Below are 14811 nucleotides of genomic sequence, written 5' to 3' on the forward strand. Positions count from 1 at the left end.
TGCATGCAGAGGACGATGCTAGCTAAATGTTTAACGACACAGACAGACAACTTAGAGATACCAAGTTCGAATCCAGTTTGTCACACAGAAACACTTTCATCAAAACTTACACCTGACCTTGCGTCTAATATCCTAGAGAGGGGGAAAATGCAATAGTTAAATGTATTGTGTTTTTACAATAAAGAAAATACATTTGACATTAATTTTTTTTAATTATTTTCACATGATTTCTTTTCTTTTAATCTTATAACTTTTCAAAAGAATGCGTGTTATTTCTTTGAGAAAATTGTTAGATAAAAGAAAATTATTTAATTATTTCACAGAAGAATAGTTTTTGGAAAAAAACTTTGCTCATGGAAGTTCTGTTCCATTTTAGGTAAACAAAGAAATAGAAAATATTTTAGTGGTTGTAGCTGGTTCTGATTCAGTGATGTATTTTTTAGCGTTCATCTAATATATAAAAGGCAAAATGTGTGTGTGTCGCAAAAACTTTCAACAGAGGTGACGGAACCTGACAAAATCCTTGTTTTAAATCTCGATCCTTCGGACGACAAATGCCGAAAACTTGGCCAAAAACATTCATTCCTTCACCCTAAACGTAATCATTTTGTACAAGGAAGGGTCACTTTTTTAGCAAATCATCATCTTCTTTCCAATTGACTAGCCTTAATTTCAATGTGCTGAACTTCCGGTCGGATGATGGAGACATCGGCAAAGATGTCACGTCTTTTTTAATCTTATTTTTTTCTCCTTCGCGTTACGGGTTCAAGCCTGCCTGTCTACTACCACTTTTTTTTTTTTTTAACACCTCTGTCTACTGTTGTTTTGATTCTCCCCTTGCCGGTACTACCATAGATGACTTGATCAATCAATCAGCTTTCTGCCATATCTGATTGCTATAGCCCTGTTAATCACATTAACTAACCTTCTACACTGAACTTGCAAAAACATTCCAAGTTAATATATTACACTGAAAAGAAAAAGAAAGTGTAATTATTTTTATAACGAAGAAATCTCTTTGTATTTTTTTTTTTTTTTTTTTCAATAAAAAGGAAGGACTCTACCTTTACGAGCTCTGATGTCTAATTCTGGTTCTTCACGGGAAGCAAGGTTTCCTCGGGATGCCGGTCCTGTACCAGCCACTCTCCGAAGCAAACCATCACTACCTAGCAAAAAAATAAATAAATAAAAATAGGAATGAATCTATTGTAAAAATAGATTTTTTTTTTTTTTTTTTTTTTAAAATTGAAATGTTATATTCATTTTATTTGTTTATTTTTTTTTTTTTACTCAGATTTTCTCCAAACAAGGCAAATTGCCATGGAGTAATAAGAGATGATTGTGAATTAGGAACCACGCCTACAGGGACACTCTACAGGGTGAAATGATAAAGTTGTTGCCCTAAAGAAAACAATACTACAGCTTTATTTTAAAACTTTTATTTAAAAAAAAATCAATTCAGGTCACTTGATTATGTAGTAGAGCTGACATCTATTCAATGTAACTGCCTTCAGCCTCAATCAATGCCTCGATACGAGTCTGGAACTGGAAGCATGCCTTTTCCATAAGCGCTGGCAGGAGCTTAGCAAATACTCAGCAGATGGCAGCAATCAGACAGACTTTGTTGTGCGAGGTCATGTTGGTGATGTTCTCGACGTATGACCAAATAAAGTAGTCCAGCGAATTAAGGTCAGGGGAAAATAGGGGGGGGGGGGGGGGCAGTGAGAGAAGAGTACAAAGTCATAGCACTGGGTCTCTTTGGACTTGTGGGCTGGTTCCGAGTCCTGCCGCCACACCCAGGATCTGCCAGCAGCCACCTGATTGCACCAGGGGTTCACCACATTCTTCAGCACATCCTCAATTTGGTGTTGACTTTTAAGCTAACTTCGAAGATGTGAGATGGCATGATGTGGCTATCATTTGAAACCACACCAGAGACCATAACCGTGACCTGAAACTTTCATCACTCTGGGTACATCTGTTATTTGTGGCAATCCAGCGATGCATTTTGAGGGTGCTCGCAATGGTCCTGTTATAACTTGGATAAGCGGAGAACAGGAGTTATACAGCAGCACATCTCTGATCTCACTTGTTGAACATCGTCACTTTCAGACATGATAGAATCTCCGATCTCTTGGGATTTGTACACAACTAACCAACAAGCAGATGGTCTGCAACGAAAAAAGAAAACTGGTTTTCATCAAATAGAAATGGAATCATGTCATCTTTTCTAGGACTACAATTTTTTCGTTCAACACTGTAAATAGGGAGTTGAAAAGAGAGAGATTTGCTTACATTACAGTTTTCCACATGTTAGTACAGTTGGCAGAACGGAATATTGGGAGGAGATTCCAAACTGTACGAGAAAAGAAACTTTAAAAGTAGAAGGGTCTCCGATCTTGGAGGACATGGTGCTAGGAATTCAGTGTATATTCCATTAAAATACTTGCAAGACAAGTAAAGAGGTGCAACATTGCGGTGATGGGACAGGGGTTGGAGCTTGAGTGACAATGCGGGATTTATCAGATTGGATACTGCTTTTTGGATCCTGTTCAGAGAGGGACTAGTATGACATATGGACAAATGCTGGCTTTATAGAGATACAGGAGATTGTCAAATGTGAGTATATTTCTAGCATAGTAGAGGGAGCCCACCTTCTTTGCAGCAGCTATCTAGGCAATGTCTTCTAAGTATTTGTTTCAATTCATGTTACCCATGAATGTTAAGCCAAGGAGTTTCAATGATGAGCTCTTACCTAGAGTGTTGTTTTGCAATGATAAAATACAAAAAAAAAAATTCATATTCATGAAAAACAAAAGTAAAAGCCTATAAAGAGATTATTTAATCACGATATATACCTGTTATCACAAATGACAGAAAAACAGTTATACTTTGCAAATGTTCGCACTAATATTCACTTATTTATATAACATTCTATTTGTTCCTTTCTTAGTCCATAAGTTAGGATTTAAAAAGGCCAAATTCAATTTTTGAAAGCCAAACCGCTTCAAAAAAAAAAAAAAAAAAAAAAAAGGACAAATTTGCAAAATTTAGCTTTAAAAAGTCCAATCTGGCAACCCTGGAACAAAAAAATAGGAGAGTGAGCTCCCTTTGATGTAGTATTGTTTTCAAATATCATTATAATAATGTATGATCATTGTTGTAATGATCCAAAAAGGAACACATCATTTTTACCTGCAGTGCTTCTTTACTAAAGAAAGAAATTAGCAAAACATTACATAAAAAAACTGGAGACATTCAAAAGAAACAGTGCCAAAAAAGGAAAACATTGTCTAACAAGAGGTGCTGGACTGAAAGAGTGGATTAAAGATTGTTCTTTTACAATGTGATTTTATTTGTATTGAATAATGTAGCACAATATTACTTTTTGAGTAATTATTAATACTTATTAATTTATCTTATTTAGGTCAGTTCTATATTTAAAATACAATGGACACCATTTTCATAGAATTTTTATAAACTCTTATTCGCTGCGTGTTATTGGTTTTTCTTTAAAAAAAAAAAAAAATGTTGTGCTCTACAGAAAAATATCAGCTTTATGAAAACATTTATTAATTGAATATATTTTTCATTCCGTGGAATTTACACGAGTCATGCAAGTATATAATAATATGAAAATATTTCATGTTTGTATATATACGTTATCATTTTTCACAGACATTTAAAAAAATGAGCTGATTTAATCAACAAGGATGATAATTGGGGAGTAATCGGATGCCACTAAGGCAAAAAAAAATAAAAAGATAACCCTCACTCTACTTATTTAAAAAGGAATTGTTCCAAAATTAAATTATATCATCCTGTAAACTAAATATGTAAAATATATTATATATATAAAGGTGAACGTGTCTGTGTGTGTACATTTTCCTACCAATAACTGTCAATTTCCAGTCTACAGACTCGAAATTTGATATACAGGGTAATGAGATTTGGGAAAATATTTGTGATCGGTTTTCACTCAGAAATTTTGCTGTTAAGGGGTCAAAGTTCAGCAATTTGACCTTTGAGAACTCTACCAAACTCCTCCGCCAATTTTGGCTCTAAACACTTGACATTTTAGATATAGGTTCCTTGGACATGGATCTAACTTAACTTGATTTGAGCCCAAAACAATAAATGTTAAGGCGTCATAATAGGGGTCAAAGTTTAAAAAATTGACCTTTTTTTTTTTTTTGCTCAACATACACCTCCAAACACCCAGACAACGCCGGGCTGAAATGCTAGTTTTAAATAAATACATTTAAAAAACTGACATTTCTTTTGATTTTGAAGAATATTTGGCTGATAATTATTTTATGGTAACAAGACAAGATCTATATATCTATAAAAGTGAAAATGTGTGCGTGTGTGTGTGTGTGTATACATTTCCTTACCAAACTACTCTGTCAATTTTCAGAGAGACTCGAGATTTGACATAAGTAGTATTGAGATTTGGGAAAATCTTTATTCGGTTTTCGGACAGAGATTTGGCTGTCAAGGGGTCAAAGTTCAACGATTTGACCTTTGAAAACTCTACCAAACTCCTCCACCAATTTTGGGTCTAAACACTTGAAATTTTAGACGTAGGTTACCTGGACACAAGTCAAACTTTTTAATATATATATGCACATAAAGTTATGAATAGTACATAGGGCCCAAGTAAAGTCGGGCTAAACTGCTAGTAATTATTATAAAAGAAATTTAGGATTATAGGAGGCAAAACAATGCAGCGATTTAATGGATAGACACAAACTGAAGCAACTTAAAATGTAATAGTGGAACAAACAAGTTATACAGTTTCACCTTTATTGATTCAATAAATGCATAACATTTTACATGTGAAATGTTTTTACTTGCATCAGATAATCAGGTAGCACATCCGTGTTACAATATTTCAGGAAATACTACCCTTCATCATGCGGGTGTTTGATTTTCAAACATTCATGATGGATCGATTTATTTATATATAGGATATTATTTTAAAAAGAATTACTAAAAATTATTTAAAGTAGAAAGCAACAACCCAAATACAGCTATTTGCCTAATGTGCATATTACTTTTATACAAGTGTGATGGATATTACTTATTTGTAATTTTATTGTCCTATATATAACTATGTTTTTTAAATGATTATTTTTATACATACAAACCCCAGGGTTCCATTCTTATGCAATCATTAGTGTAGGAAATGATAATTACTGTTCATTGCGAGATTTGAGCCCAGTCATAAAGTCACCAGCAATTAACACAAGAATTGAGGTGAATAAGTGCCTATGAATGTCAGGTAAGTGGGCATGCATACATACAAAACATTCAGAAAGTATTCAACAACCGGAAGTCAGAACATTGCATTTGCGCTAAAGTTAACCGCTTTCTCTTAATTCCTAACAAGAGCTCAACTTTAATTTCTTAAACAGGCTTTACCCAACTATAATTTTAAATAAATATTAACGGGTTTGTATTAATTACTGTACACATAGATTTGAAAAAGTTGTCAAAAAACAAATATATAACAAATAAATGTTATAAAAAGTAAGAGAAGTTACTTTTCTCTCTAACTGGATAATTTTCTAGTGTTTTTATTTAATGTAACATGTTTATTCAGCTCGAAAAACATCCAGTGTTTACCGATGTATTGGAAAATTTAAAATGGCGTCGAGACATGGTAAGTTTGAGAAAAGGAGTTATAAATAAAAAACTAGAAAAAAATACTGTTAGAAACTCGCTTAATATGTTACCATAACATAGGCTGATATATATATTCGGTGGGTTTTTAACAGTATTTGGCATATTCTTTTTATTTTTAACTCCTTTTCCCAAACTTACCGTGTGAAAGAGAGTTGGGCACCGTTTGAAATTTTCCAATAAATCAGTAAACACTGTTTTTCGAGCTGAATAAACATGTTACATTAAATAAAACACTAAAAACATATCCAGTTAGGTAGAAAAGTAACTTATCTTGCCTTTGATAACATTTGTTATATATTTGTTTTTTGGACAACTTTTTTGAATCTATGTGTACAGTAATACAAACCCATATTAACATTTGTTTTCATACTTACATATACTAGTATTCCATGCTTATGCAATCATCAGTATAGGTTTTATTGATATTTTTTTAAAAATGCATAAATTACCAAAACATTTTAAAATATTGTTCTTTTTTTTTTTCAAGGGAGGTAATTCAAACATCCTCTAAAAATTACAATTGATCCACATAAAAGTTATATAATGTAAAAAGAATACTAAGAGCTAGGTTAATAGCTGCCAGATGGCGTATAGTTTTTTTGTTTGTATAGAAAATAAATCAATAAGGCTATTATATGTCGTAAAAATAGACAAAACCTTTGATGATAACTCGACTTAAATAACACAAGATTTTGCTACTTTTCAGGCGGCGACCTCTAACAGATGTGTAATGCACCAACACATCAATGTTCTATTTATTATGTCCCCACAAGGACAGAGTTCAACAACAGGTCGATTTTTTTTAACACGGGGAAAATCCAGTTTCCCCTAAAAACTTAACACTCTTAATTGGGACTAAAATAAAAACTACATCAGCCTAGAAAACATCTTCACTGAGTGAGGATTGAACAGATATTGCATTTTCATTGCGAAGTTGATGAACTAAATTTACATTTTTCAAAAGTTTAAATCAGTCTCATCTACAGCAGGTCTATTTCTGTCTCATTTGGGATCCAGAGAAGAAAAACCCCAATCGACCGATAAAAACAAAAGAACAAATTTCAATCAACATTTGTTTGACCTTAACCTTCACTTGCCCTCTAAACAAATATGAAATGTGCATAGGTCAAGGTCAACCGTTGATCGAAATCTGTTCTTTTGTTTTTGTTGATAGATTGGGTCCTTATTCTTGTCTTGACCCTTCATTTGTATCGTCGTAGGGTTTGTTTTTTTTTGGTTTTTTTACGTTCCATATTCTCTTTAACTCTCTGGCAAACTCCATTTATTAGCTTAATTTTTCTATAAACGTCAATCCAAAAGTAAAGCCTCCAATTTTTTTTTTTAACTCGAAAAGTTGAAGAGTTACAAAAACATGAGCGATACCATTAAAACAGGTGACCTTATGTGCTCCAGAATTTATTTTTCTACAGTCACCACCATTCTTAATGTCACTTTTGTCAGGAATTCAACGACATCTATGCTTCTCTCCGTGATAGGGGTTGCTTTCTGAGAGTCTTACACTGACATTATCTGCAACAGAGAGATGACACTTTCAAGTCATGAATGCATAAGTTCAGTCATCATAACAGTGCAATTTGCAATCCTCTTTGATCTAGTCAGGTGAAATAAAACCATAGGTGGCATTATTTTTGGAACGCCACCAATACTTAATTCACCTTGTCATCTGCTGGTATGGTGAAATCTATTGGACTTGTTTTCGTTTTTTTTTTTCTATGTTGTTGACCAGCAGCAGTGAAAGAGGTAGAGAAACGAAACCAATACATGGAGTTTGCCAGAGTTAAAGTGGAATAAAGAAATCTACAATGATAAAAATGAGTCAAGAAGCACCAGGAAAAATGCAATCAAAGCAGAGATGAAATGAACTGAATAATAATAAAAAGGTTCAAACAGACAAGTGACAGCAATCAACTAAGTTAGTTGAAATTGTGTACACACCAACAGAAAAAAAAAAAAAAAAAAAAAAAAACAATAAGTGCAGATGCACCAGCATTTGTTATGTTATAGAAAATGTTCATGAAGGGCCCAGGAGAACAGAAAGAACGAGGAGAAAAACATCATCCAGCTATTCCCTGAAAGGATACGATTACTAGAATCTTGACGAGAGCTATAATAATTCGAATTTTAGAGAAAGCTAATAGCCGTTATCAGCAAAAATTCTATGGCAAATTGCTGATGCGAGAATGTCAAATGATCTGCAACAGTAAAAAAAAAAAAAATGAATACTGATATCTAGGGAGACTTATCACACCTCCAGGAAAAATCCCTTGTTTTTACCAGTGAGCGATAGTAAATACTCCCCTGAATAAGAAAAGATAAAATGAAATTGTTCAATCAAAAAATAACAAAATGTTACAATGGAGTTATATATAGAAAATTAAGAACCCTCTTAGAACAAAGAAAATGGTATAAAAAAAAAATTTTAATAATAAAACTGGTACTTGTCCAGTTTACGGACCGTGCTGAAATAGGTGTGTCAGAAATTTCGTGAAAAATATTGAATAATTCCACCCCGTCTTTCCAAGCTTATAACTCCTCGAAAAATGAAATTTAAGCCCTAATTTTTTCTCAAGTAAAGGAGCAAGGTGATCCTGAAAATATTGTAAAAATAGAATCAATAGAAAAATTGAAATATTTTTAAAGTTTAAAAATTGAAAAATATTGAGCTCATAAAATTCAATTAATTTCATTAGTTTTTTGGGTTTTTTTTAATAAAAAAAAATATTTCTATTACTTTTAAAACAACTTTAACAGTTTATTTTGGAAGTATACTCCATAAGGAAAATAAATAACCCACTTTTAAAAGAGAAATTACGAGTTTTTTATATTTTATTCGCAGTTTCATGTTAGGGGTGTCAAAAATTCCTACAAAAATTCTGATACACCTAGTGCTGAAATAATGAGGTTATTATTTAGAAAGCCATTCTTTAGATGGCGAGAAGAAGGCTTTTTAATTAACCTGTACTTTCACCTAACAATTTTAATAAACAAAAGATACCATTAAAAATTTAACTGTAAAATCCTCTCCAAAAATAGCAGCAGCATCTGTAAACTACACAAGCACAAGCACTAAAATATATTATTGTTTATTTACTGGCAGTAACAATACCCGCTGGTGGGAACATAAAATCGGTTGGTCTTTTTTGTTTTTTTATGATAAAAATTTTTTTTAAATATGTCAGCGACAGACATTTGAAAATATAAACAAAGGAAAGATAACCCATTCAAGTCGGATATAGTTTGTTTTTGTGACACGCGATATTTATGTAAACAAACAACATTAATCATAAATATTTAACATTTGTTTAATAGACACACACTATATATATATATATATATATATATATATATATATATTACTGAAAAAATGTTACCTGTCGGGTCACCCATTGAGCTCAGGCACGACCACCTATTTATGACGGTGGTGGCTCAGGTTAGGTAAAAGTGAATTTGCAAAGTTAGCTGATTATAATGAAGGCATAATCCAAAATCCCTCTCTCGATACAGATGTAATATTACTACCTTTAATAATATTCTTTTTTTATTTATAAGAGGCTATACTTTTATTACCGTCGACAGACGAGAGAGAGAGAGAGAGAGAGAGATGCAGAGACCGTATTAAATAAGTGCGGAAGGGGGGGCGGTCAAACAACATTCAGAGAGAGAAAGAGTGAAAAATAAAAACTAAGAGTTGGCCACTTGATGAGTTAATTGCAAATTACAGCTAATTAAACCGTAATTGGAGTTTTTTTTTTCCAATATAACTCCATCCTAAAACAGAAATATCTTAGCACATATTTTGTAATTGAAATAAAGAAGACATTTGAAAGGCAAAAGATTAGTTTGTAGAATTAATCTAATAATAATAATAATAAACAAATTAAAATTATTTCGGTAAAATTATACTCGTTTTGCCCCCCCCCCCCCCGCTGTCAACATCATAATAAAAATGATATTTTATTTTTATTCCTGAAATTACAGCGTGGGGGCAAAGGGTAAAATAAAGCCCCTTCCCGCAATAAAAACACCAATGATTCCGTTACATGTTTGTTTACGTACACACCTCATAAACAAATCAACAACAAAAATGCAAATAAGGAATATAAAAATATAATAACGCTGTAATAAATTGCAACACTATTTATTTCTGGGAGAATCTGTGTTTCTGTTTCTTGTTTTATTGTACGAAACTGAATATTTGTAAAAATCGCGTTAGCAACACAAACTGACGATGACTCACGTTTCTGAGTCACCGTGACTCATTTTCGTGAATACGGATCGATATCGAATCAGGTGGAGATCGATACTACTATTAAGTGGAATTATACAATAAATAAATATAGCATCGCGCGGGTGTAAAAAGAACAAAAAAAATTACAAAACAAACAAAAAACGATTAATCATATTTCAGTTACCTAAATTATTGAGTACTAGGTTTCGACATTATTCTTTAAACTATGTTTTAATAATAAAAAAATAATAATTAAAAAAAAAAAACATTAGAAACACCAAATTTCAGCAAGTTTCATCATACACATGAAGGAAGCGACGAAATTAAAATATGATCAACATTTTTATAAAAAGTAACGTAAAAAGGCTACCTAAGGAAGAAGAATAACTCAAGTTGATAAATCATGGTTGAAGTATTTGATATGTAGCATAGTTTTTATTATTAATACTTAAAATAACACTTTTTCGTACTTATACAAAATATTTGGTCGTGTGTGCGATTTTTAGATAGGATTACCAAATTAAATTCAAGTTTTACGTATTTATGGAATAAAGTTTTCATTCAAAAATAATCTTATTTGATAAAGTAATTATTTTTACAGAGAAAATCAAACTTTAATGAGATCGATCGTGTCGCGACCATTTTGTTTATTTCGCGGATGAGGAAGAGAGATAACTCCAATTACCGCTTAAAGTTTGTCAAAATTTGACGAGATTATTTTGAAACATGACAGAAAAAAAGACCGTTTTTTTCTTTGTTTTTTTTTGGGGGGGGGGCGGTCACTTATTCTACAGTTTATCTGTCCTTTTTTAATCCTTTTTCATTGTGCCCTTTGTAAATCACTTTTTAGTTTAAAGGCACCTTTCCTCGCTCGCGAAATAAGCAAGATGGCCGCGACACGATAGATTTCATTAAAATTCTATTTTCCTTTGTAAAAAAAATAATAAATAAAATAAAAATAAATACTTGATCAAATTAAGCAATTTTTTATGAAAACTTTATTCCATAACGAGCATGTAAATATATTTTCCTTTTTTAATATTTTCATTTTTTTAATGTCTTGATTACTAAAGTACCAAATTGTTAGGTGAAGGTACAGAATAGTTATAAAAAACGCTCTTCCATGTTAAGAATGGATTTCTAAATAACTATTATTTCAGTACGTCCCGTATTATTTAATGAGATAGTTTATTTCGTGGATGAAACCTTAATATTAATTCGGTACTTACTTCGCGCTGAAATATATGACGTTATTATTTAGAAACCCATTCTTAACGTGCGGAGGGGCGGGGGTAACAATTAAATAAAAAAAATTATCCTGAAAATTGAATTTAACTTGAAAATACTATTAAAAAATATATAGTGCGGTAACAGATGCGTAAGTACCCATTAATGCCCATAAATATTGTTTAAACGGTTTGTTTATATTTTAAGGTGATATATACTGCAGAGTTCACTGAGTGATCCGCTCTATTTTTTAAAATCATTTTCACGTTCAATTAAAGTTTTATGGGGTTTTTTTTTATTATTCAATTGTACGGTTAAAGTACAGAGGTACAAAACACCCTCCCCATGTTAAGAATGGCTTTTTAAATAATAACGTTATTATTTCAGCATGAATGCATGCATACCCATTTTAAACAACTGATAGCTTCTTTTTTTTTTTGCCTGTTTTTGTTTTCTTTTTTTTTTTAGTTATTGGAAAAAAAATTAAACAAAAACATCATTGATCTAACGTTTAACCCTGATAAGTCGTAATAAATAAATAAAATTAAAAAAATAAACGGTGATTTTTTTTTTTAACGGATGCGTATCCAGAGTATTTAATCCGTCTCTACGAAATTACCGAAAATAGTTTATGATTTGAAAGTCGCGAAAAACTAGTTTTGGGGTGCGGGTGGGGGTTTATAAGAGGGGGGGTCTCAAAAATGAAATTTAAGTAAAAAAAAAAAAAATATCAATAAAAAAAAGTTAGCGAACTCCTTTTTCAAGCTTCAAAGGGTATCCAATCCACCTCCACAATTTTCTTTTAAATGACACCTTTTAAAGGTTTTCCGGGTTTACTGTACACAGATTCGAAAAAGTTGTGAAAAAACAAATATATAACAAATAAATGTTATCAAAGGCAAGATAAGTTACTTTTCTACCTAACTGGATATATTTTTCGTGTTTTTATTCAATGTAACATGTTTATTCAGCTCGAAAAACATACAGTGTTTACCGATGTATTGGAAAATTCAAGATGGCGCCTCACTCCCTCTTTAACACGGTATGTTTGGGAAAAGGTATTATAAATAAAAAAACCAGACAAAATACTATTAAAAACCCGCCGAATATATGTCAACCTATGTCACAGTAACATATATTGAGCGAGTTTTAACAGTATTTTATCCAGTTTTTTATTTATAACACCATTTCCCAAACTTACCGTGTTAAAGAGAGAGTCAGACGCCATCTTGAATTTTCCAATACATAGGTAAACACTATGGTTTTCGAGCTGAATAAACATGTTACATTGAAGAAAAACACGAAAAATATATCCAGTTAGGTAGAAAAGTAACTTATCTTGCCTTTGATAACATTTGTTATATATTTGTTTTTCACAACTTTTTCGAATCTATGTGTACAGTAATACAAACCCGGTTTTCCACTGTGCTGAATACGAAAATCGCATTGAAATTTTGCAGAAATAAGTTGTTATCGAGATATAAAAAGTTGTATTATGCATTGTATTCTTTGGCGGCCATCTTTTTTACGCGCGTGTAGTGTTAGTCATGGATGAGTAGATTTGTTTATGGCGCACGCGCGTAAAAAGATGGCCACCAAAGAATACAATGCATAATATAACTTTTTATATCTCGATAACTAATTTCTGCAAAATTTCAATGCGATTTTCGTATTCAGCATAGTCAAAAACCTATAAAAGTCGTCATTTAAAAGAAAATTAGGGAGGTAGACCTAATCTGAAAATTTACCAACGAAATAAATAACACAAAAATATCAACATTTTAAATGTATTAATATAATTTCTTTTTAATGATTTAATGTATCAAAATATAATTTTAATTTGTCAATGTAGCAAAATAGAATTTTAAACCTCCAAACGTTTATAGAGGTTTAAGAATTTTTTTTTTTTTTTTTGTACAAAGACATAAAAATATAGCAAAATATAATTTTAGTTTGCACGCACTTTTAGAAGAGTAATTGTTCTTTGGCTGACAAGTGACATCTGTCGTCCGTTCTTGAAACGAAAATACACACATTCACCTCATGTCACAGTCATGCAGAAGTGCCGAAAAGTTTGTTGTTTTTTTTGTAAGTTTATTTAATGACTTTTAACGTGGAGACCACTTTTCAATTTTTAAGGAAGAACGAAAAGAAACTGTAATAATTCAAACTGAAATAATTTATTAAAGAAGAAGGGTATCAATTTAGTAGAACAGTATAATTGAAAAGTGGATCCACCACCACGTTAAAAGGCATTAAATAAACGTGTTTTTTTTTTGTTTTGTTTTTTGTTTGCTTGATTTTAAATGTTTCCCGCTAATATGAAAGTAAAGTCTTATCGACGATAATTCGCAGGAAAAAAAAAAAAAAGAAAGAAAACACGAAAAGGAAGTAATTTTACGGCATGGGGGCAAGCTCGTTCAGGTCCGAAGGGAGAAAGCTCGTTCAGGTCCGCCATAACAAGTGGTTTTGTTTGGTGTAGTTTTTTTAAAACAGAATGTGTGCAAAGAAAAAATGTTGTTTTTATTAGTTAAAATCACTTGTTTCCTCAAAATTAGATGCCATTAAAAATGGTGCTTATACAATTATTGTACCGCATTATTTTGAAATAGTATTTTCTAGGTACGGGCAATTCTAATGGTTGCTTACGGGACCTGGTTTTGAACGCCGGTTAATCATAATATTTTTTAAATTTACTTTTTTGATTATGTTTAAAAGATTACAACTTAAAGTTAATTTCTCAAAGAAAAAATAGCGTGTGAAATAAAAAATACATGGAATAATTTTACCTCAAATCTGAAAAACCGTATATTTCACGTAAAAATTCATTATGACAAAAATCGCGTTTACATTTTTCTGGCAAGAGAAGTTTTCTGGAATTATTTCCAAGTGAAGTATTAAGTTAAAGTCTTAAAATAATGAATACAATAAATGTACTTAACTTTTGCTAAAAAGGGTAATAATTATCAATATGACCATGGTAGCAACAAGTTAAACATTTTTTTTAAATTGTTAGGTGAAAGTACAAAATAGTTATAAAACACACTCCTCATGTTAAGAATAGTTTTCTAAATAACCTAATTGTTTCAGCACAGTACAATAAGGGCATACTGCATAAATACCTCGAAAATTTCCTTAATATATATATTTTTTTCGTTGAGTAAAGATTTAGGTGCTTCTACAGAATTTGTACCGAACCAAACCTAAAACTTGAGTTAGGGTTTTTTTTTTTGTTTTTTGTTATTATGTGTGTGTGTGTGTTTTAGGGGGAGTATGGGACACAAAATAAGAAACTTTTTTAGGGTAATAAATATTATTTATAGTGTTAGAAGACCGATATTTTTACGCCATAAAATGCATAAAATTGAAGCGTGCTTAATTTGAAGATGTTATGAAGTAAAAAATAATTGATCACTTCAACATTTTCTGTCTCCGCATCTTTTAACCTGGGATCAGGATGTAGTTTTGGAGAAATCCCTCAATGACTGGGGCGATTTTAATTTTTGTCCCAGCGGTACTATCCGTGCTGAAATAATAACGTTATTGCTTAAAAAGCCATTCTTAACATGGAGAGGGGAGAGTGTTTTGTACCTATTCTATACTTATAAAAAAAAAAAATTAAAAAAATAAAACATCATAAAACTTAA

At 31.6% G+C, this 14811-nt stretch overlaps 1 protein-coding gene across 6 annotated transcripts in view; it reads right to left on the reverse strand.

The window, feature by feature from the left end:
- LOC145276948 (BLOC-1-related complex subunit 8-like) overlaps positions 1-14811 on the reverse strand; it is an 84724-nt gene that overhangs the window by 39762 nt on the left and 30151 nt on the right. For 4 of the 6 annotated variants that reach the window (XM_080128453.1, XM_080128457.1, XM_080128458.1 and 1 more), the window contains one exon: positions 1065-1166. In XM_080128453.1, the coding sequence (XP_079984579.1) occupies positions 1065-1166 (102 nt within the window). Of the gene's footprint in view, positions 1-1064; positions 1167-9080; positions 9307-14811 lie in introns of those variants that run through there. The other 2 variants (XM_080128459.1, XM_080128456.1) reach the window with 2 other exon arrangements.

Source organism: Euprymna scolopes, chromosome 5 (genome assembly GCF_053919585.1).
Source record: "Euprymna scolopes isolate OS-2025 chromosome 5, ASM5391958v1, whole genome shotgun sequence".
NCBI lineage: Eukaryota > Metazoa > Mollusca > Cephalopoda > Sepiida > Sepiolidae > Euprymna > Euprymna scolopes.